The sequence below is a fragment of the Lygodium microphyllum genome, chromosome 21 (assembly GCF_053477565.2).
Source record: "Lygodium microphyllum isolate KBCC chromosome 21, Lygodium_microphyllum_v1.1.10, whole genome shotgun sequence".
Taxonomy (NCBI): domain Eukaryota; kingdom Viridiplantae; phylum Streptophyta; class Polypodiopsida; order Schizaeales; family Lygodiaceae; genus Lygodium; species Lygodium microphyllum.
Window position 1 is genome coordinate 116,851,830 of NC_141155.1, and position 22,697 is coordinate 116,874,526.

Consider the following 22,697-nt stretch of genomic DNA (forward strand, 5'->3'; position numbering starts at 1 on the left):
CTTAGGCAAAGTCCATTCCCTAGACCAACTTTGAGTGCTCTCTCATTAGTCCAAAGATGTTTGAGAGTAATGAGCCACATTAGACAAGACATCTTTGGTTGGATTGAGGGAGCCCACCAAATGTTACCGAACCTGTAATTCCATTGTACTACTGACCAATTAATATGCCATCTGTTATTTAGTTTAAAACAAAGAGGAGCATTGCTTCCTAATAGGTCTGGAAGGGGTAACAGAGGTTTGTCCCCAATAAAACAGATTCCCCTGTAATTGAAGTGGTGATTAAGATTAATCATTGCAGACATATTAGGTCCCCACAAGAGTACCCTTTCAGTTATCAATTCCAGTTCCTGTCTTTTTAATTTGAATTTTCGTTTTAGTTGTGTTCCAGTCATCCACCTTTTTAGGGCTGAATCCCAAATGTCCCTCCAACTTCTAATGCCTTTCTTGAAGAGCTTGTGGGCTAAGTTAATCTGATTATCTAGAATGGCTCCCTGAAAGAAGCTAAACTAGATGGAGTCTTTGGAACTCCAGGGTAGGGTGAGGTTGGGATGGGAAGAGGGGATTAACAGACTCTTGTACTTGAACCAAGCCTCCCAAAGACCTTTTGCCAAAGGAGAGCAATCTTTAGCTTTGAGTTTGACTGGACAAATAGTTATTGTTAGTGGGTCTAAGCCTTTCCATTTTGGACAACCCTCTACATGAAACTTGCTAGTGGATGCCTTAAGCAAAGTTATCCAGTCTTCTTCTTTTCCTAAGATGCTTCTTGCAATCCATTTGGCTGCAAGTTTGTCAGCTAGAATACTAGGATTGGGAAGACCAAGACCACCTAATTTCTTAGGTGTAGTGCAAACAACCCAAGATACTTTAGGTACTTCAAACTTTTCCCCATCCCCACTCCACAAAAAATTTCTCCCTAGTTGCTCTAGTTGCTTCATTCCTGACTTAGATGGTTTCCAGCAAGCCAAGAAGTAGATTGTGGTTGGAATTAGTATGTGTTTCAGAACCAGACATCTTCCTGCCATATTGAGCTGTAGACCCTTCCATTTTTCAAAATTTCCCCTGATTTTTTCCAAAACCCAATCCCACCTTTGTTTCATTGAGATCCCAAAGCCCATGGGTATGCCTAGAAGTCTGAATACTTTACATGTTTCAATCTCCTTACACCTTGCAGCCAGGAGCCAGCCAGGACAAGGACTGATAAGTGTTTTAATTCCTGTTTTGTTTGGATTGATAACAGAACTAGAAGCCTTGCAAAAGGTTTGCAAGCAGTTCCAAAAAGCTACTAATGAAATTGGATCATTATTTACCGTGCTATTTGTATCATCAGCAAACTAGTTGACTACCATGTCTTTGTTGTTAGGGAGTTTAATCCCTTTAATGTTGCCTTTATCAATCTCTGCTTGAATGAGCCAACCTAGTGAATCAGCTGCAATGGCAAACAAAAGGGGAGCAAGAGGGCAACCCTGCCTGATGGATCTTCTCAAAGGAAAGGAATCAGTCATCTCCCCATTAATGGCAATTCTTGTGGAGGCATTACCAAAAAGCGTACTGGCATACTTGATGAACTTTCTACCCAGCCCCATATCATGGAGGGATTGGAGGATAAAATCCCATTCTAACCTATCATAAGCTTTGTCAAAATCAATCTTGAAGAACACAAAGTCTTGGTTGGATTTTTGGGCATGTTCAATGCCTTCCCACAGGGCAATTATTGAGTCTAGGATATATCTCCCTTTAAGGAACCCTTTTTGTTCTTTTCTTATCCAATTATCTAGATGATCAGATAGCCTTCTAGCTATGGCTTTGGCAAAAACCTTATATGTTGATGTGAGACATGTGATGGGTCTCCAATTGGCTAGGAGTTTTTTTTCATCTCTCTTATGGATTAGTTTGACTACTCCATTGATTATCTGGGGTAAGGCTCCAAATTTTAGGGATTCTCTGCATATCATGAGAAGGGGGTGAATAAGAGAATCTTTGAATTCTTTGAAGAATTCATTCGGAAGGCCATCAAGCCCTGGGCTTTTTCCTAATGTTAGAGAGTCAATGGTGTCACTGACTTCAATAGCTGATAGCTCCCCATCCAGAATCTCAGCCAAGCTTGGAGGGACAACCTTCTTCCTAACCATTGCTATCTTAGCCTTGGCAGTTGTCTCCTCTTGTGAACTCTTTCTAGAGGAGCTAAACATTTTAGAGAAAAATTCCTTAGCTATAAGGAGATTCTCTGCATTGTTTTGGGCATGTGTGCCATCTTTCCTTCTCAACAATGGGATGGAGTCTCTAACCTTTTTCTTTTTAAGGACTTGGAACATGTCTCTGGTGGGTTTGTCTGCTTTGCCAGCCCACCATTGCCTAGTGAAGAGTTGTATGTCCATAGCTTCTTTTTCTTCAACAGATCTAAGTTCTTGTTTGATTCTGACTAGGTCAGGCTGTAATTGGGTCTCCCCAGTCTCTATCCTAATCTTCAAAGATTTATACACTGAGTATTGTCTAGCTCTATGATCCCTAGTCTGCTGTACTTTTTATTTTTGACTTCCCTAAAAAATTGTTGAGTGTCTTTAATGGATTTAGCCCATGAATGAGCTGGGGAGACTGTCTGCTAGAAGGCCATTGTCCAGATTCCTTTGATAGTGTCCCTAACTTTTTTTTTTTGAAATAGTCTGGGGTCAGTATGAAACCAACCAGCTTTTATTATTTGGGATGAGTTAGAGAGGACTAGTTGAATAGGCTTATGGTCAGACATGACTATGTTATCAAGAGCTTTAACTTTGAGATTAACAAAAGAGGCCAACAGACCTGCCGATATGTAAAATCTATCAAGTCTAGCCTTTGGAGATAAACTCCACTTTGATTGTTACTCCATGTGAATCCTAGTTGCTCACTGACATCAATTAGCCCATGATAGGCTTTAGTTACCAGCCACTTACACTTTTCAGTTCCTGCAATACATGTTCCTTTTTCCAAATATCTGTCTTTTGTTGATTCAACCATATTGAAGTCCCCTGCAATGATAATGGGGCAATTGATGACCTATAATGAATCCCACAGCCTGCCTCTTTCAGTAGAAATATTAGGGGCATATATTGAGACAATAGCAACTTCATCCTGATTTTAAAAAGGACTGCAGCCCAGTTATTCTCTGTATCAATCATAACCTTACTTATTTGATCCTTAATTTTAATGGAGACACCTATGCATGTCCCCCCTCCTATTGATGTGGTTTGTCATATACCATTCATACTCCTTAGACACTGTTTGCAGGTTTTTGAGTAGAGGAGGACCTGACACTTTTATTTCCTGTAGGCAAATAACAGCGGGGTAATTGGCACTAACTTTAAGCCATTCCTTGAATGTAGTTCCCCTTGTGGGGTCAGTCAACCCCTTGATGTTATACGACACAATTTTAAGTTTATTCATTTAACAAAACTATGTTTTTTTTTGTTTCCCTTTCTTCTGAGGACTCTTTGTTTGACCAAATGGATTACTAGCACTTTGTCCTACACTTGAGTATCTCCTTTTGGAGTTTTGTAAACTCCCTCCCTCTTTAGTTGGGCTCTCAACAGGGATAGGACTAAGAGGAAGTTCTCCTCCCATTGGAAGTTCCTCTTCCACTACTTGAGTAAATTCTACATCTTCATTCTGTTCATTGAGGTCAATGTTTAAGTTTTCTGTATGTTTATGGTTTTCATTTGTTTGGTTTGCCTGCCCTTTATTTTCATCCTGAGTTTCTTCAACTATGACATCATCAGAGTCTGACTCTACTAGACCAGTCTCTCTTTTTTTACTAGTTTCCCCCTTTTCACTATTCCCTGCTAGTACATCCTCTAAGTTCATGAGAAGGGGGGAGTATCTGTTATTGTAGGTGTTTTTGCCCTTGCTATTATTGTTTTGTTTCTGGGTTGACTGATTCTTGCTTTTTCCCTTCCTGTTAACCAATTGAAACCCATCATCTTGTGGGTTATCGGTTTTCAGAGGGGAGTTCTCCTTGTTGGGTTCTGGGCTCTCTTTACCTTTCCATTCAGGGAAATTTCGAATGAAGTGTCACGTTTTGAGACCCTTGAAGCAAGCATTTGGAAGAATCTTGTAAAGGACAGGTTGGTCCTTCACAAAGTTTCCCTCTGGAATCAGTAATCAACAATGAATCTATTAGGGTTTTGCTAAGGTCAATCTCTATGAGTAGTTGAGGATGCCACCGCGGGTTAAAATCCGTGTATGGCCTTTGTCCTAACAGTCTACCTAGGGGAGCAGCTAGGGTTTTCAAGAAGGGATATAGGTTCAACGGAAGGTTTGGGAATTCAACCCAAATCGGAACACAAGTCGGTTTAGGACCAGAGGGGTCGAACTCAGGAGTCCATTTGAAGAGGGACAATGGTGAGCTCCGTAGCATCCATTGTCCATGGCTTAATAGGGTTAGGGCTGCTTGCTCACTCTCAAAGAGGAAAAAGAAATAGTTGTTTGTGAGGTATTGAATAACCAGGGGTTTCCTACCTAGTGGTTCCCAATTCAGCTTGACCCAGTTTCTGAGAAATTCCATGGGGGGGCGTGCCCCATGACATAGACCAATAAGTGCTATTCTTTAACTCCAAAGCAGGGACTGAGAGACAAATTTTTTTACCTGGCATACTTGTTGAATTTTCTAGCTGCCCAGATTCCGGGGGCGCTTTGGGGGGAGTGGTGGTGTCTTGCAGACCTTTTTGAGCTCCTGCTTGAGCCTGATGTTCGCATTGTTGAGGAAATCCTTGCTAACCTCTAGGAGTTGAAATGTTGTCTGCTCCTTTAGCTTTTTGGAGGCTCTCCCTTTGGTTTGCGAGGCTTCTACTATCAAATCCTGCCAGTTGTTCTGCAGAACCTCCCAGGTGGACAGCTCCATTCCCAAAAGGCAGTCTGTCTCCACCTCCTCTTGAATATTGGCTTGCATATTGCCCAATAGGTTCGAGAGATGCCCTTGGCTTGCATATTGAGAAGAGAGACAATTGAACAATGGATTACCCAGTATTTTGCCGAAGGCTCTTTGTAGGGAGCCCGCCATGCCAGGATCATGATGAAACAGAGAAGGGGGTGTTGTCTGCATGATGGGCACAGACATGGTGCCAAACTGTGGCAAAGAATGGGAGGAGCTCCAAACATGAATTCGGGACAAATGATTCTTGACACTAGACAATATGAAATGAACCCATATTTTCCCAAGGTAGGAACCTACATCGTGAGGCTTTGACGTTGGGATCTCTCCTTATGTCTAGTGTTAGCGAAGGGGGCAGTGCTTCTACCCTAAACGGGCCCGTGCGACGGGCTTCTTAGCGGGCTGTATGGAGTACATAAACATAAAGTGTACGGACCAAACAACCCTTTGCAACTGCCACGTGTGCTTGGGACTAATTATTAGAACCTTCCACGCTCCGGCCTACTCCCCCTTGTGCTCCTTTTGGCACACTGCATCTCTCTCTCTCTTTCAATCAATGAATCCCTGGTCTTCTCTCTGAATCCTTTCTCCTGATACGTTGGTGATTCGTCGTTGATTCTGGCTTCAAAGAGTTTCCTGAAACGCTCAGATCCTCTCTTTTTGCGTCTCTCTCTCTCTCTCTCTCTCTCTCTCTCTTTCTCTCTCTCAGAGAGACCACACTCTCTCCCATGCCTGTGCAATATCGTTTATGGTTGTGTGGGACGACCAGCAATTTCATCTTCTTGTCCAATCAAGCACAAGCTCCGTCGTTATTCACTCAACAAGCTACTTCACGCTGCCATGACGTCCTTGTGAGTCCTCAGCATGCCTGATTAGTCGTCCTCGGTCTTCTAGCAATCTGTTTCAACTTAATTAGAGTTAGCAGTAGAGGTTGGGTTCATCCGCCAATTTTTAAGTAGTAATCTGTAGCTGCATGGCACATAAGAATGGGTTTCTCTCACATTGTTGTTTCATTCCCATCCTTTTGAAAGCTGAATTGTGCAGGTACTGTGGTTCTCCCTATTTGTGTGTCTGTGTCTCTTCCCCCACCCCCCCTCTGTGTGTGTGTGTGCGTCTCTCTCTCTCTCTTTCTATATATTTACATATATAAAGGAAAAAAATGCTTGCTTGGAACGAATGCTTGAGGAACATCATACGCCATGTCCTAGTCAAGACGTATCCTGTTTGAACTCGCAAATCGACTTCCAACTTGCATACTTTTCTGGCATGAGAACCGCGTATACATTGAATGTACTTTCATGAGGCGATATATATCAATCCCATAGGTATGCATAGCTATTCGATGCTTAATTATGTGTTTGTTATTTCGGCCAAACACTTAGCATTACGGCTACATAGAGTTTGCGTCCTGAGTCGGTTTGATGTAAAGGGTTCATTATTTTCCTGCAAATGCAGGGGCAGGTCTAAGAAGACGTTATAAGAGGTAAGGTGGAATCAGCGCGCCGGAAGAGAACAATTGCGTGACGAGGGGTGCAATTTGAGGCTGCTTTCACGGGCTTCTTGTTGCCAGGTGGTGAGACCAGTGCACTTTAGCTGCATTTAGTGCCAAAGCGTGGTTGTTTGTAATTGTACTGAAGAAGAGGCTACAGCTGCTGGTGGTGCGTGTGCGAGGGGGGCAGTGCTCTCGTCGAGAGAGGGAGAGAGAGAGGGAGGATGGACTTTGCCAACTCTTCTCCTCTGCCGTTGGGGCAACTGCATCAGGCACATACATCCGTCCCTGACAAAATGTCCTGTTACAGCACCGTCTTCGCGGCCTCTGCGCCCAAATCGGCGGTTGGTATCTCCTCTTCCTCCTCCTCCTCCTCCTCTTCTTCTTCTTCTTCAGCTTCTTCTGCAACTGCCGAATATCAGGAGCAGCAGCTCGTGCTAGACAGCCACGGCGCCGAACTGTTAGCACTCGATGACTTGCTTGATTTCTCCTACGAAGATATCGGCGCCCCCATCTTTGGCAGAGCTTCAGGAGGCACTGATCACAGCTGCACTAACAGCTCGATTACCCACAGCGCCGCCAGTACCATAATTGGCAACAACGGCTGCAAAAGCGACAAAACGAGCCTCGTCACTTCTTCTACGTCGAATTCGTTCTCCACCCTTTTGAACAACAACAGCGCTCCACCAACCGCTAGCTGCATCAGTGTCTTGCATTCCGACATGGAGCACGATGAGGGCCTCTGTGTACCTGTAAGAGACTCTCTCTCTCTCTCTCTCTCTGTTTCTTGATTTTTACTCGCAAGGAAAATATCCAATCAAAAAGGCTGCAGCGTTCGCTTTCTTACAGCTGCCTTCCGTAACTTCAATTCGATCAGATAGCGGCCACCTTGTTGGACAAATCGTGAAAACGTATGAATCAATCCTAGTCTAAATCCCACATCTATACCAGTAAAACCAGCTCCGGATTTTTTAATGTTCCTCCATCGAGTTGTACAATTAAGGATTGCTGCTTTACTTTCACTACTCACTAGTGACCCTCTTTTACCACATTGGCAGTGTGACGATTTTGCTGAGCTGGAATGGCTCTCCCAATTCGTGGAGCAATCCTTTTGTGGCAACGAAACCTGTGCTGCCAATGTATGGGCCGATAGCGAATTCCTTCCCGAAGGAGAGCACGCGGGCACCTTCCACAACCTGCAGGACCGGCACAGCACCAATATTATGTTGCAAGGCAGCAGCAGCAACTGCAACATCATTGACAATCGTCCTGCGGGGGTGCAGGAGCAGCTGGGTATTTCTGCGAGCCCAATTTCTGTTCTAGAAAGCGATAGTACTACGACAGGGCGGGGGCCCGTCATTCGAGCGCATGCAACCACCTCTGGCAAGGTAGATTACGTCGTGTCGAATGGCGATACTAGAGGCAGCAGGGTAAGTTGTGGCAGCATCAAAAGAGCTGGCGGCAGCGCAGCTGCACCGGAGATGGAGGCTCCACAGTCCGGACCTGCAGCCGCTGCTAACGTAGTTCCCGCAAAAGCTCGTAGCAAGCGAAACAGGAGCGGAGTGTGCTTGTGGAACGCACGCATTCTTATGTCTGCTGCCATGAATTACAATGTCGACAGGCCATCTCACCTCCATCTAAACACAGATTCCTGCACGTCGACTGCAGCTGATCGTCATGCACAGCGCCAGCGACACCAGCCTGGATACATAGATGCAACGTCGACTGATCGTCGATACCATGTGGGGCTGAGGAGAATAGGCATCACATCGTCGATGCCCAGCAAGTCCAATGTGCCGTCAGGGCCCAGGAGAAGCAACAAGTCCAATATACAGCTAATGCAGCAGAAGGAAGTTACAACGCCAGAGGCAGTCGATTACAGATTACTAGGCGATGATAGTATGCAAGCTGACCGTGATGTGAATCATGATGGGATGGTGATGGTGAGGAAATGCCTGCATTGCCAGACGCTGAAGACTCCGCAATGGAGGGCGGGCCCAATGGGGCCCAAGACGCTGTGCAATGCGTGCGGGGTGCGTTTCAAGTCGGGGAGGTTGCTGCCTGAGTACAGGCCCGCCGCCAGCCCCACCTTCGTTGAGTCCCTCCATTCCAACTCCCACCGCCGAGTCTTGGAAATGCGCAGGCAAAAGGGCGTCAATACTGTCGACCGCCATTTTCCTCATGATAATCCGCCCCCGCCCCCTGCGTCTACTGGCGCAGCAGCTACTAATTCTATCCCCCGCCCGGCGACCCCAGCCAGTGCCTTAATTCTAACCATTAATGAATCTCCCCAGCAGCTGCACCAGGAGCGGAACGCGCAGGACAGTACTACTATGACGTTCAGCAGCAGCAGTATCGGTACTGTAAGCCGTCCAGCATGTCTCTCAGCTAATAATTCATCAGTCAACAACCCTGCAATTGCTGTCACAGGCCGTTCACAACGTCCCCTCCACATGCAGAGCTGCAACATTAGCTGCCAGCCTCCCTCCTTTCTTTATCACAAGCACAATATTGAGCTCACTGCTGCCGCTGATGATGAGGATGACGGTCGACGTTCACTTTTTGACGATGATCCACATGCTGACGATGATAATGATGGTGATGGCCTTGCGTTTGGCCATGGAGAGGTCAATGGGGCGGTCAGTACATCATTATAGACACATTCATACTATTAAGAGCCGTGTCCCAAACTGCAATGACCATGAGAACCGCGTCGATGATGATGCTAATGACCCACAGCCGGCATCCATTGATTACACACAATTAGATACATTAATACAGAATTCCTGATCTGTACTTCAATACTATGAGAAGAAAGAGGCTATATTTCAATCGGATTCTGGCATCATGACGATTTGCATCACACCGTTGCCAATTGACGATTTATCCGAGAGCAGGAAGGCACTAACCTAGGCCAGTAAAGGAAATGGATTAACTGCTTTGGAATTTGTTCTTTTCGATAATTGCAAACAGAATTAGGAAAACTGTTAGGCGTGTTGATATTGATTTTTCTGAACATGCGGATTGAACGTCCTGTAATGAATTCAAATCTGTTGAAATGGACAAATTTGTGTGTAGAGGACGCAATACTTAGACGGAGAGATGTCTATATATTGCTTTTTGATTATATGCTCACAATTCTTCAAACTTTTATTAAGTTTAGTGGGTAGCTCGGCAAAATACCAAAAGCCTTCACGATTCCTTGACCTGTTTGATTCACCCTTGCGGTAATCCTTAGTTCACCCCTCCAAATAGCACGTCTCTCCTTTTTTCGATTAGTTTTAGGCAATAATTCCATTTGTCGTCACGTTCCTTACTTTGGTTTGGAGCAGATTAATTAGCATTGCACTCAAAGCTCCCACTTGCAAGTTCAATATACTTTGTATCTGTACTCTCCACAACCAGGCTCCAGCCATGGATCACTAATGGAAGTCCACCATTTTAAGGTCTCTTGGATCCATTTTTTGACACAGCCTTATCGTTTAGCAAAACCAAGACATGAAAATAGCGCAAATGCGGCAGTTTGCTAGGAAGAAATATGGTAAAAATATTGAGTGCAATATAGGTGCACATCGCGTCCACTCATTCCTAGGCTCTCTCCCCCAGAGGCCGGCCTGCAAAGCACAACACCAGGCCAATGCTTCCCACCAGAGTTCAGACAGATGGGGAGTTTGGTAGGCTTGCGAAGGTAGCATATAGCCGGGGCTCCCGCAGCACACAAGCGACAGAGCATGTGGGCGGGCGCATTTCAAAGGGTATATGGATGGCCCGTGGGTTGATGCGTGTGAGCTGGGATGCAAGCGGGCGGCTAGACACGCACAGGAGCACAAGTGGGTCATGACAAAGGCTAGTGTTTTGCTGACGCGTGATCCCCTTCAACACGTCTTATCTTTACTTCTTTACTCTGTAATATTTATTATTTATAAACTATACAGAGAGTTGCAACTCCTTAAAAACTCCCTTCGGTTTTAGGGTGGATGGAAACTCCTTCAAACATTGCATGGAAGAACAATACCCAACATTAATTACCTCCAAAAAAGGGCAAGGGCCATCTCATGTATGGATCATTGTGAGAAACATAGGAATCCTAGAAAGATGCCCTTTGTGCATAGGGGGATTAGAGAGGCACACTGTGCACATGCTACAAGCTAAGAAGAAGGAAGGATTGGGTTGTAATATGTGAAGCTAGTATAGTAGAAGGATGAATAAAGTGGAGCCGACAGGAAGATGTTAATTTGTTATGGATGCTCATGTTGGCACTGGTTAATAAATCCTGGTTCCTTGTACTCAATCTAGTGATTAAGAGTGAGGGTTAGGTACAACCTGTGTGTGTGTGTGTGTGTGTGTGTGTATGTGTGTGTGTGCTTGAACACAAAAACTAATCGATTCTTATACACAAGCCTAATCGATAGATATTTTTGTAATGTGTGCCAATTCAATAGTGTCGTGGGGGAAGCATGTCATAGGGATTGAACTCATGCACACCAGGAACTACCTGATCCACTACGCTGCCATGACCATGTTGGTGAGCTTGATTAATAGATGGAGGGGAGAAGAGAAGGCAATATCCAAAGGAACGAGAATACACATGAGGTCTCATTCATGCACTTGTACAATGTGAGTTTGGAAATAGAGATGAAGAAGTAGAAAAATGTCAAAGCTTGGTCAATGTGGGTGCTTAAGTCCTTGGCCCTGGTACTCCGTTTGACCTAGCTGTATCTTAATGCCCTCCATCCTGTTAGTATGTGCATCTTGGCACTATTGTGCATGATGAAGATGCTAGCATGATCAAGCACTGATCTTGGTTACAATCATGTGGTGGTCTTGCCATCTAGTCGCATGGCATATACTTGCAACGCACGATTTATACATAGATCCTCTTGAACAAATCCTTGCTTGCTATGTGTTTCCCTCACTTACCATCGCATTTTTCAAGAAAGTAAGTAGTGGCATGACGTATCAATAGCAAAACAACAAAGGATTGCATGCTTACTTGCATGTAACATAACGCAAGGTTTCGTTTGCACATAGTAGCATGATGAGATTCTAGCATAAGTGGTAGAATTATATCACACACACACACACACACACACACATACACAGAAAGAGAGAGATTCTTGAAATGGAGAAAATGATGCCTTGAAAAGTGAAAGAGACAAAGTTGGTGTAATTGTCATCATGGACAATTTACTCACCCTCCATACCAAACCTTTCCAAGGTAGGGGATTTCTTGTTTGTACCACATAAGCTTGGAAATTTGATCATTGGTTCACGATCACTAAGGACCAAAGCTTTGAATAATATATAGCAAACATGTGCATAGAGAAACATGATGAGACAATAGCATCAATGATAGAATTAGCACATGAGAGAGAGAGAGAGAGAGTGTGTGTGTGTGTGTATTAACCCTCAAACGAACGAAGGTGGAAAATCCAGAAAAGCTAAAGCAGAAGAAAAAGACAAAGGCCAAGGAAAAGAGAAACGGAAGACAAAGACGCACAAGGAGAAGAGTCTTAAATAAGGGAGAAAGGCGCACAAGGAAAAGCACAAGTCAAAACTTTTGTAAAAGAGCGCAAGTGCATCATGGTTTAATTCAAGGAGTGCCAGGCTCTCACCCGTGCAATTTGTAAATGTAGATGGGCGGTGGAAAGGAAGCTAGGAAGATAGAAGGACAATGGGAAAAAGGGCCAAGGCTACGGCCGGCCATGTAAAAAGGGGAAAAGGGGATGACCGCCCAAAAGGGATTTAGGGCTTTGTATATAAAGTTGAAAAGTGAATGAGAAGCTCATTCTTGTGTGTGGCCAAAAGTGGCTCTCCTCTTCTTCTTCTTCTTCTCCTTCTTCTTGCTTACTTGAGCTTGTGCTTGAGAGAGGGAGTGTGAGAGTGTGAGGAAGTGAGTGTGTGAGGGTGAGGGACCGAGGATGAGAAGCTCTCCATCTTCTCCTCTCTTCTTCTCTTCTCTTCTCTTGCTCGCGGCAATGGAGCTTAGAGCGTGGAGCTTGAGGATGGAGCTTGCTTGAAGCTTGCACTTGGATCGTGGAGCCACCGGAGTGTGCGGGAGAGGAGGTAACTCGAACGGCACGGAGGTAAGCTTACTACACCCGTAGATATGGATGGCGCGTCGGTTATGTGAGAGGTAGCCATTAGTGCTCAGCTCGGAACGCTTGAAACAATAAGCGGTCTATGGGTCTTGGCGGTTGAGTGAAAGCTCCCACATTTTGGTTCCGTTGCCGGGACCAACGGATTCAAGCCTTGAGCGCTTGCGCGCTTTGAATCGAGCACTGGAGTAGGATTTTCCCTGAACCAGTGCTTGAGGTAGATAAGTAGGAAGCGAGGGGGTTGAAGATGGTATTCGATCTCCTTGGCAAGTAGGTGTTTTGCTTTCTTGAGATTTATGTTGTGGAATGAAGTAGTGTAGGAATTTACTTTGTGATTGGATGCATTAGGATAGGAAAAAACAAAGAAAAAGAAACAAACAGTAGGGTTCTCTGTTGCTGTATAACAGGCTAAAACAGGGAAATAGGGGCACAGATCCTTGGAGTGCCGTTCGATTCGACCACCACAGTGGTTCCAAGCATGTCTGGCATTCCCTTGTAGTGTCATGCACCTATCTGGAAGGCGTTGGACGATTTGGTGTAGTAGACGTCAGCCTAGAGGCATCGCGTGCAACTCGCAGGCCGTTGTCCGCGCCGTCGGACTAGGCCGTCCGAGTCCCAGAATCGGACGTCCGATTTTGAGAATTGGACATTCGGACAACCGTCTGATTGGACCAACCCGTCCGATTTTGAGGATCGGACGCTCGGACCACTCGGACACTCGGACTTAGACCAACACATCTGATTTTGGAAATCGGACCACTCGGACTCGGACGCTTGTTCGATCGGACCAACCCGTTAGACTCGGACACTCGGACCACCCAGAATCGGACCAGTCAGAATCGGACCGGTCTACCCTGTCCGATCCGATTCCCAGAATCGGACCACTTTTTCGATCCGACTCCCAGAATCGGACGTGACCAAAATCGGATCATTGGGCCGATCGGACCAACCTAAAATCTGACGTCTGATTTTGATAATCGGACTCTTGAAAATTGGACATCTGAAAATCGGACAAAAAAGTGTCAAAATCGGACAGGCATCTAGAACACAAATTTTGACACATCTAAACCCCAAGATTGACCCCAAAGGCTACGTAGAGCTAAAGGCACATCACAGATCCATCACTGGGCTAAAATTTAGAGTACGTAGTTCAAAATTTGGCTATAAACGGTCCTCCAAGTTGTGTATGGATTTTACCGTAACGGCCCTACGGGCCGGGGGGGACTGCCCCCCCGGACCCCCGCAGAGGGGGCTTTGCCCCCCTCCGCACCTTCCCCAAGTAGGTTGGAGAGAAAACACGCGCTGTGACAAGTCCTCCAAATTAGACCCTAGTGTAGCAATGGCTCTGCACCATCATGGAGTCTCACTTGCAATAGAGCAACCAAAAACCCATACCCGAACAGAGAGAAACAGAGACCCTAGAATATCAATGGGCCAATCTATCCATCAAGGGAAAAAAGGCTACACCACGAGAACACAAAGACATTGTGTTCAAATCGTGACTAGTTAGAGAAAAATGCAACTTCAGCAAGCTACAAATGCGAAGATGACTAGACATGACACTCTTGACGAGAGATGTACCTTGAATAGCACTGCACTGACGATCCAAGATAGCAGTGGAGAATCCACATTTGGTCGTGTAGTCGAGAACTCAAGGGCATATGTCAAAAGGCTTAAATTTGCAAGCCAAGACCCGGAAGATGAAGACATAGTACCACCTGCTTATCTTAGGGTCAAACTCACTGCGAAAAGAGAGCATACTATTGATGCTCTAATTGATGAAGGAGCAGATTTTAATATCTTAACCTATGAATCATGGACCCTACTAGGCCAATCAGATCTCACACCGACTGATGCAACTCTTAATCCTTACGGGGAACACTCACAAGCAGTTCTAGGAAAGTGCAGAATCCTTGTAACAATTGAAACAGAAAGCTTGCCACTCCTGTTCTATGTTCCTCCCAATAGTGAGAATGGTGGAAAGGAAATCCTCCTAGGAATGTTCTATGTTCCTCCCAATAGTGAGAATGGTGGAAAGGAAATCCTCCTAGGAAGGCCCTTCAAAAAGGCTACCAAGTGTGAGGCTGACTACGTAGCTCAGAGGATACACTTGACACTACCGGGTGTGAGGATAGTCACGACCTTTAGCAAGGGTGACCTCAGCAAACCTCGAGGGGAAGGCAAGGGAGGTGCTGACGTAACTGTCAAGCCTATTAACGAGAGCAAGGCCGAGTTGGTTGAAAAGCTAGACTCTTCGAAAAGAGCGGCAGTTGTGCCCTCACAACCCGGCAAGGCTATTTAGCAAACCACGGCTATGTCCCATAAGGACACACTAGAGAAGGGAAATGGTGAGGCCCGACCAAGCACATCAATGGTCGATATAGCCCAGGGTCCTGAGATGTTAGATGCACCTGCGTTAACCAAGAAAAAGAGGAGAAAACAACGAAAACAACAACAGTTGCAGGTGGTTGTGGACCCCAAGAACATTGAGATGAAGGGCGCTGGAGAGCTGATGAATAAAGCATCGAGTCCATCCACCAATGAACACATTAATGCCTCTCCTAATAGCGGTGAACCCTCAGACACATCCGTGTGCTTTGAAAAACCAAAGCAACAGTTGCCATCAATAGTTGCTTGCAACACTCTATCCACTGATAATAGAACTCACATTGATCAATCAAGAGTGGATACAACGCTGTCACAACAGGGTGACAAGGTCCTACCAGTCACAATCGAGAAGAACCATGACGAAATAACAGCAAAACCTCAGGAGAAATGTGAGAACCCCAAGAGCATAAGAAATCCTAGCGTTGACCAATCTTGCTCATCTAGGCCTGAGCCCCCAGCCATGCTAAAGCCTAAGGAAACTCTTAGAACTTTGCATGAGATAGCAACCAAGCAAGCCCTCATTGAACATAGAAGTGTCACAGAATGCTTAACTGAGTTGGATGCTAAGCTCAAAGTGGTCGCACATGTCTACGTCCTTGCGGACATGGGCACAATCCCCAAGGAGCAGCTTGGAGATTACTTGTCCTTCCCTTTATCTTGGGAAGAGCAAGAACATCTTAACGAGCACTATGACAGGCTCCTGTATGAACGCATGCGACTCATCTCTGACGAGGAGGCTGACGAACTGTGCTTAACCGTCACATTCAATGAAGTGCTCTACCGACCGAATCTCATAGACATAGAGCAACTAAAGCGACTGACAGCATGCTAGAGTCAATTTGAGCAGCGTTGGTGCGAAACCCGCATTGTAATGGCCAAACTAGGAGCTCAGATCATGACAGTCTCTGAGGAGCGATTAGCCAAATGGCGATCCCAAAGGGACCCAACCTATGTGGCACCAACTTCCCTTCGAGTGCTAATTGGCATTCGGGGTGCGGACTTAGCTACAACTAGCCTAGAGAGCCCTCTGATTGATAAGGTTCTCATTGAGGAGGAGTTACACATTGCCAGTAGACTCGGACAAGGTTCCATGCTGCTCGATGTGGCAAAATATCTATCGGTATTAAGTAAGCTGCCACGAGTGCTGGATGCATGCGCCACGCTCCAGTACAACCCCCAGTTCTACAATTGGTTCTTATCCTCGTGAAGTGACATGGATTCATAAATATGTATATAAATAAACACTGATTTTTGTGTCACCATGTATAAACAATATCAACACACACAAGCAATGATAGTCAAGCGCAGGGAGAAGAGTTGGGTTTGACAGGCTAAGCTCCTCAGGTCCTCCTCTCATCACACTTTTAAAAGTCGTGTGACCATTCCCACCTCTAAGTGAAGGGCATGCAACCCTCATTACCGCCATAGGAAGCCTTGACCAACGACTCCGATGGTGTAGATGGGGTACCATCCCTTTCTATACACCTTTCCCCCTTTCTGGTCTATCCTTTGGAGGAGGAGCCTTGCCTAAATCCATGACCGCCGGCCGATGTAACTCGGCGTAAACCAAGGTATGCTAATGGCAGGAGGCTAAATATACATCACGGGGGCCATCCCTCTGCAACAAGCACTGCATGCCCTACCCCTCCCCTTCTCGTCCTATGCGCTTGATAATCTGCACTATAACCCCTTACATATGAATGGTCTTATCATGTGACAAATCCTAATCCTTGATTCGCATCTTACAGGCCCCCCGCAAGGAAAACATGGAGAACCAAGGGCAGCTAGCTTGCAAGGACGCTCTCCGTAGCAACCGACGGGAACATGCAACACATGCCCCTCCACCGGTGCGCTACGTGCCCACTCTTAAAAGGTATGCCAAGAAACGCGGCCCCAAGCGACACCGCCCCGGATGAAGGCTGAAGAATTCGCGGGCTAGGGGAGCAGAAGCTCAGGGAGGCACACAAAATGGGGCAACGCCAGTTGCACAGGCCCCCAACGCACGCTCGGGCACCAGGTGCTCACAAAGTGACAAGGCGGCCAGGGATAGGGAAGAATTTAATGAACTGTTTAAAGACATTTTGAAAACGGTCACGGCCTGGGACTACACCATTCATGTCCCAGCCGACATGTTCCCTGCCCAGCCTCACGGGAGCCCCGCACTAGCACCGCCCCGATCGCCTAGCCAACCGGACTCACCCCGCCTCGTACTTATCGACTAAACCCCTTTGATGTACAAGTAGCTCGACAAGTCAGCATGCCAGCACATTTTGTTTTTTGATGAGTAAAGGGGCAAGATCCCCACTTGTACACATTTCCGTTACCTCTCGTTACTGTATGCGACCTTAACAAGCAAGGAAATAGGCATCCCAATAGACATCATAGAATTCTGAAAAATTATGTCTTAACATGATTGCATTGGTTTGATGTACTTAACACAAGAGAGCATATACTCTCACGAAGTGACAAGTGAATGCAGGATAATACAGGTTCTTGTGTGAAAGTGTTCAATGCCTGATCACCGCAAGACCATTGACCCTACAAAGAACCGCGACAAAGCCATGCTTCCGAAAGCAAAAATCACCCACATTGCATGGACCAACACACATTCATTGTTGAGTGTTGAAATGACTTGTTTTTTGGCTGATTTTTGTTGTTTTTGAGAGCTGAATGGTTGATTTTATGAGATGATTGATTGATTTGGAAGTGGTTTGAGAGTGTTTTGGATGATAATGATGGTGTTTTGGAAGTTCATGATGTTTGTTGGTGGTTCTGTGATGTTCTGATAGGTTCTGTATACCTTCTATTTTGCTCTGTTTTGTTCTGATTGCCTTCTATAAAGAGGGATGGAGTATTGATTGATGAAGATTGAGATCTTGAGAAAGCTTATTGAATGGTTTGTGAGAGTTTGGAATGGTTTGAGAATGAGTTATGAGGTTTTGATGACCTTCTGTAACCTTCTGTAGGTCTTCTGTAGAGCTTCTGTTCTGTTCTGTTCTGTACTGTAGCTGTTCTGGTACTGTTCTGTAGACTGTTCTGTATGCTTCTGTATGTGTTCTGATGGATGAGAGTGTAGCTTGGAAAAGTTTTCTAGCCTTGGAAAGAGGTGAATACAAGTGCAAAAGAGCTGGAAGAAGTAGCTGCCAAAGACTCAAGTGAAGACTAGAGTGAAGTGACAGTAGTGAGCTATGAAAGGACACTGTAGTGGCTCTGGTGACTCTTCATATCAGGCATACCTCTTGGGAGGGGTATCCACGACCTAAGAAGGATTATTGAGTGTGATTTTGAGAGATTGTAGTGAGGATATGATGTATTATTGATGGAGAGAGAGAGAGAGAGAGTCAGATATAGCCAATTCTACTGAAACAAAGTGATTGTATATGAGAGATTGAGAGAGAAGACTATGAAGATATTGAAGATGAATACTATGTGATGTATTTCCATTCAAAGATGGTGTATTCCTTTGCTTTCTTTGTTCTATTGATGGATTTTGTGAAGATATTGAAGAATATGGTTGATTCTATCAAAACCGTGGGAGATCTACATGATGCTGCATGAAGATTTGTTGTGCCTGGTGTTCTTTTCTTCATTGTGATCATATGAAAAATGATAAACAAGCTTGTTGATGTTACAAGATAGATTTTCTTGCAAGAGAATTCCTTTTTCCTTGGTGTTCCTCTTGGGGCTCCATGTTTTTGGTGCACAGCCGGGGAAATTTGCCATCAACAAGCACCAGAAGAGGCTGAAAATGAAGGAAATGGCATTGCCAAGAAGAGAATAATTCAATGGATGTTTGTAAAGTTCCTTCTTCCACTGAAGAGTTGAAATTCCTCATAATCAAAGCCACTTTCCACAAGAAGTTCATCCCACAATGGCGGAAACACATCACCATCATGATGCATGCTTTATGTGATGGACAGTTTCCTCTTCCTGTTGAAGCAGCAAAAACTTGCATCTTGGTGGCAAACTGTTTGGGAACAAACGGAAGAGCAGAAACAGAGAGAATGACCATCCATGGAAGATTTGGCATTCATTGAGAAGTTTCCAGACAACATTAAGTGGGAGATTGTGAAGAGGCTTTAGGAGTCTTGGTCTGTAGAGGTTCACAGGGACAAGAAGGAAAAGAGTTGGAATTTGTTCGTGGACGCTCAACAACAAGATACATGGGATGCTTGGTGTACTGATAATCTTCTGTTTGTTCAATTAGCAACCCACTGGAAGTTGGTAGACAGAGTGTTTTTTACAACATACACTGTTGAAACCATCAGAAGCTGGCATTACTATGATGATGGCACCACCACAATGCTCAGATGTATGCATTTTGACACCTTCAGAACCGAATACATTCCTCTGTGCAATGGCATGAAAGAAAAATTCAGGGACGTTGAAAAGAAAGAAGTAGAAGAAATATTGGCAAGAGAGTCCTCCAGAGACTGAAGCCTTCTGTTAACCCTCTGTGGAGCACTAACAATATAGTGGAGCCACACCCCTGATGAATGACGCAATAAAAAGGCAAGCGTTAGAACGAGTCCAGAGGTACATGAGAAGAGAGAAAGCAAAAATCAAGGCTGAGAACGAGCTAGCAGCAGAAGCCGCCTTTGACGCCCTTGCGGAACTCTTTACAGAAGTCCCAATGGCACATCAAGCCCTTCCTCCTCCTGCTGGAGGTCCACTTCCAAGCCAAATCCGTCCTGGAAATATTGATGACAGGCCAACGAATGTAGTGCCATTGCTAGTTTTTAAGGGAGAGTACAATGAAGACCCCAATCTTCATGTAGCAGAGTTTATGGTAGCGTGTGTGGCTAACAATGCTAGAATCCCTGAGCATTGGTTAGCAATATTCCCCGCCACTTTTAAGGGCACGGCATTTCAGTGGTATGAGAGACAAGCAGCAGGAACTTTTGGCACATGGGACGACCTGAAGTTGGCCTTCCTCACTAAATTCAGGCGTGAAGGTTTTGAAGAGCGGATGAGAGAGGAATTTATGAACTTAAGTCAATCCTCTAGAGAAAGAGTGGAAGCTTATGTCTCACGAATGGAATCCATCCTGAAGAGATGGACTAATCATAATCTAGATGATGGCATTCAAAAGGGGGTGTTTCTCAGAGGATTACAACCAGAAGTCCGTAAGTTTGTGGAGCTACAAAGACCAGCCACACTGTAAGCTGCAACAGAAGGTGCAAGACGGTACGATGAAGTGGAAGCTAGACTAGCGATGAATACAGGAAGAGGAGTTCTAACTCCTCTGATGCCAGAAATGATATATCCACCAAATGCAGTTCCAGGGACTATTCCCTACCCTTACCAACAGATGCCCCCGGTATCATAGTACAGTGCACAAAATCCACAATGGCCACAATCCATGCCTCAAATGATGGTTCACCCACAACAACAATAGTCCCAACCAATGTCCTCAATGTCAAATCAGCAGCAACAGTGGAATCCTACCAACTAGAGCCAACAGCCAACAGTTCAAACAGGAGCACTGAATCAGAACCAGAACAGAGATCCCTCTGTACCAGCCCAACCCGTTTATGCAGTGATTACAGAAACTCCTCAAAACCCTCCTGCCAGTACGTCAGGAGGAGAAATCTTGAAGGATTATTTATCCAACTCAGTTGTAAACATAAAGAAAGAGTTGATGGATGTGATTACAGAGCAACTACAGACGTTGAAAGTGAATACCGCTAGCATATCCAATGTTGCAGGAGCAGGAAGAGATGTGATGTGGTCAAATACTTGGTGTGGTAAGTGTCATCAAGCAGGCCATTTAGCCACTGAATGTACACGAAAACCAACCATCCCTGGAGCCTTTCTTCCTACTGTTTGCGGAAGAACCATACCGAGGACATTTGTTCTTTGAAGGAGATGCATGATAGGAGAAGGAAGGAAGAAGACGCAAGATTCAACTTGCTGGAATCCAAAATGACAACACAGGATATTGGACCCAAGCCTAGAGAGTTTGGTCCTAATTTCGGACCTAGAAGATTTCCCTCTCAAAGTTACAGAGGAAGACAGTCTGGCGGTGGTCAGAGATCAGAAGTGGAGTGTTACAGATGCGGAGAAAAGGGACACATCTCACCAAATTGTCCAAATCCTCGAAGGTCAGTGGATTACAAGCCCTTATGCAGTCGATGCAAAGGAGAAGGCCACACTGCAAAAGACTGTCCAAGCCCAGTTCCAGTGAAAAACAGTGCTACTGATAGTCCGGCCAAGGCCCAAGAGCCTACCTCCAATTTGGTGGAATTGGAAGTTGCTGCCATCACGCGTGCAAAGCAGAAGGAACCACCTATCCAAAAAGAAAATAACCCTCCTACCAGAACAGTGAAGTTCAATCTTCCACCAGAAGAACAGAACAGAACAGAGCCTAACAGTGCTGTACAGAGCCCTACAGTGCCACAGAGAGTTACAGAGACAGTCGCAGAGACAGGACCAGAGGTCCAGGAGACAGAAGAGGAGGAAGTGCCACAAGTGGCAAAAGAAGTTCCTGTAATTCCTCTGTTGGAAGAAAGAGGGAAAATGAAAATGGGTGTTGCCCCATTCCCTAACCGGTTAGAGAAGCCAGTGGATCCTATTAAGGAATACGATCTAGTTAGAGATCTAGATACCTTTAGACCAAACCTTACATTCCGTCAATTATTGATGTTGTCTCCCAATTGCCGGAAAAGGTTCAAAAGTATACTGACAAGAAGACGTGGTTTAAGGATTGCTCCTCAACAGCAACAAAGTCCAACAAGGCTCCAGAGCCTATAAAAGAAGTGGATGTGGCTAATGCTTTCCTAGATCCCGGTACTCCAGAGACTGGCGTGTGGATAGAAGGCTGCTTCATTTCAAATGCAGTGATTGATGGTGGTTCATCAGTAAATATTATGACGGATATTACAATGAAGGATTTAGGCTTACAAGGTGTGCAACCCACCCAATGGCTCATCAGACTGGCGGATCAGAGTAGAATCAAGTCTTTGGGCATTCTTCCATATGTGAAGACTACAGTGGCTGGAAAAGATTATTGGCTAACCTATTTGGTGGTGAAGCCAAACTCTTATGGTACATCCTATCCTCTGTTACTGGGCAGACCATGGATTTTTGAAGCCCGAGCAAGGACGGATTGGTTCAAAGGAACTTTGACCTTGGGTAGAGGACCCAACAAAGTGGTGCTAAAACTGTATGGTTCTCAAAAAGGACGTGGATCCACCTCCTTGGAATTATCTTCTGACTCCCCTAATGAGGCTATGGATGGAACATCAGCAGACGAAGATGCTGTCAAACAGATCCTTCCCAAGAAAACAGTGGCACATTCCTTAACAGTGGATACTGTAAGCCGACTTCCAAAAGATGCAAAGCCATTATCAATGGGTGAATACTTCCTGCCTGAACCAGGAATGACTTCGGAAATCACTTCTGACAGTGAGATAAAAGCATGGATGTATTGCTCTCCCTGTTACATGGCCACATCAGAGACAGAGGCAGGAGAGGAAACAGAGAATCTGTTCTTCTGTTACAGAGCTCCTACAAAAGCAGAAGTAGAGACAGAAGCAGAAGCAGAGACAGAGACAGAAGAGGTTGGATATGATATGGACGAAGAAGGTGATGAAAGTGAGCCAGAAGAATCTATCCCACCTGAAGAGGATACATTTGAGGAAGAAGTTCCAGAAGCATCAGAAGCCGACGAGCTCATGCTATGGGATAGAATGGTGATGGTATCATTTGGTCTAGTAAATGGATCTTCTCATATGCAAAACCTTTATAAGAAATGGATTAAGGAGAACAAGCCGTCTTTCAATAGTGGCTCATGCCGTCTTAACCCATCCTTGCCGAAGAA

At 45.2% G+C, this 22,697-nt stretch overlaps 1 protein-coding gene across 2 annotated transcripts; it reads left to right on the forward strand.

The window, feature by feature from the left end:
* The first annotated feature begins 5,437 nt into the window (after positions 1-5,437).
* LOC148018470 (uncharacterized) lies at positions 5,438-9,408 on the forward strand. Of its 2 annotated transcripts, XM_087662213.1 has the most exons (4): positions 5,438-5,751; positions 6,356-6,470; positions 6,550-7,141; positions 7,448-9,408. In XM_087662213.1, the coding sequence occupies exons 3-4, from the start codon at positions 6,614-6,616 to the stop codon at positions 9,044-9,046; spliced, it is 2,127 nt and encodes a 708-aa protein (XP_087518339.1). In that variant the 5' UTR covers positions 5,438-5,751; positions 6,356-6,470; positions 6,550-6,613; the 3' UTR covers positions 9,047-9,408. The 2 variants fall into 2 exon arrangements, with proteins under 2 accessions (XP_087518339.1, XP_087518338.1); XM_087662212.1 differs by lacking the exon at positions 5,438-5,751 and adding an exon at positions 6,206-6,225 and having other exon boundaries at positions 6,356-7,141.
* The last annotated feature ends 13,289 nt before the right edge of the window (positions 9,409-22,697 follow it).

Coding starts and splice junctions, on each gene's coding strand:
- LOC148018470 (XM_087662213.1), top strand. CDS start 6,614: ATGGACTTTGCCAACTCTTCTCCTCTGCCGTTGGGGCAACTGCATCAG. Junction 7,142..7,447: donor ATGAGGGCCTCTGTGTACCT/GTAAGAGACTCT, acceptor CCACATTGGCAG/TGTGACGATTTTGCTGAGCT.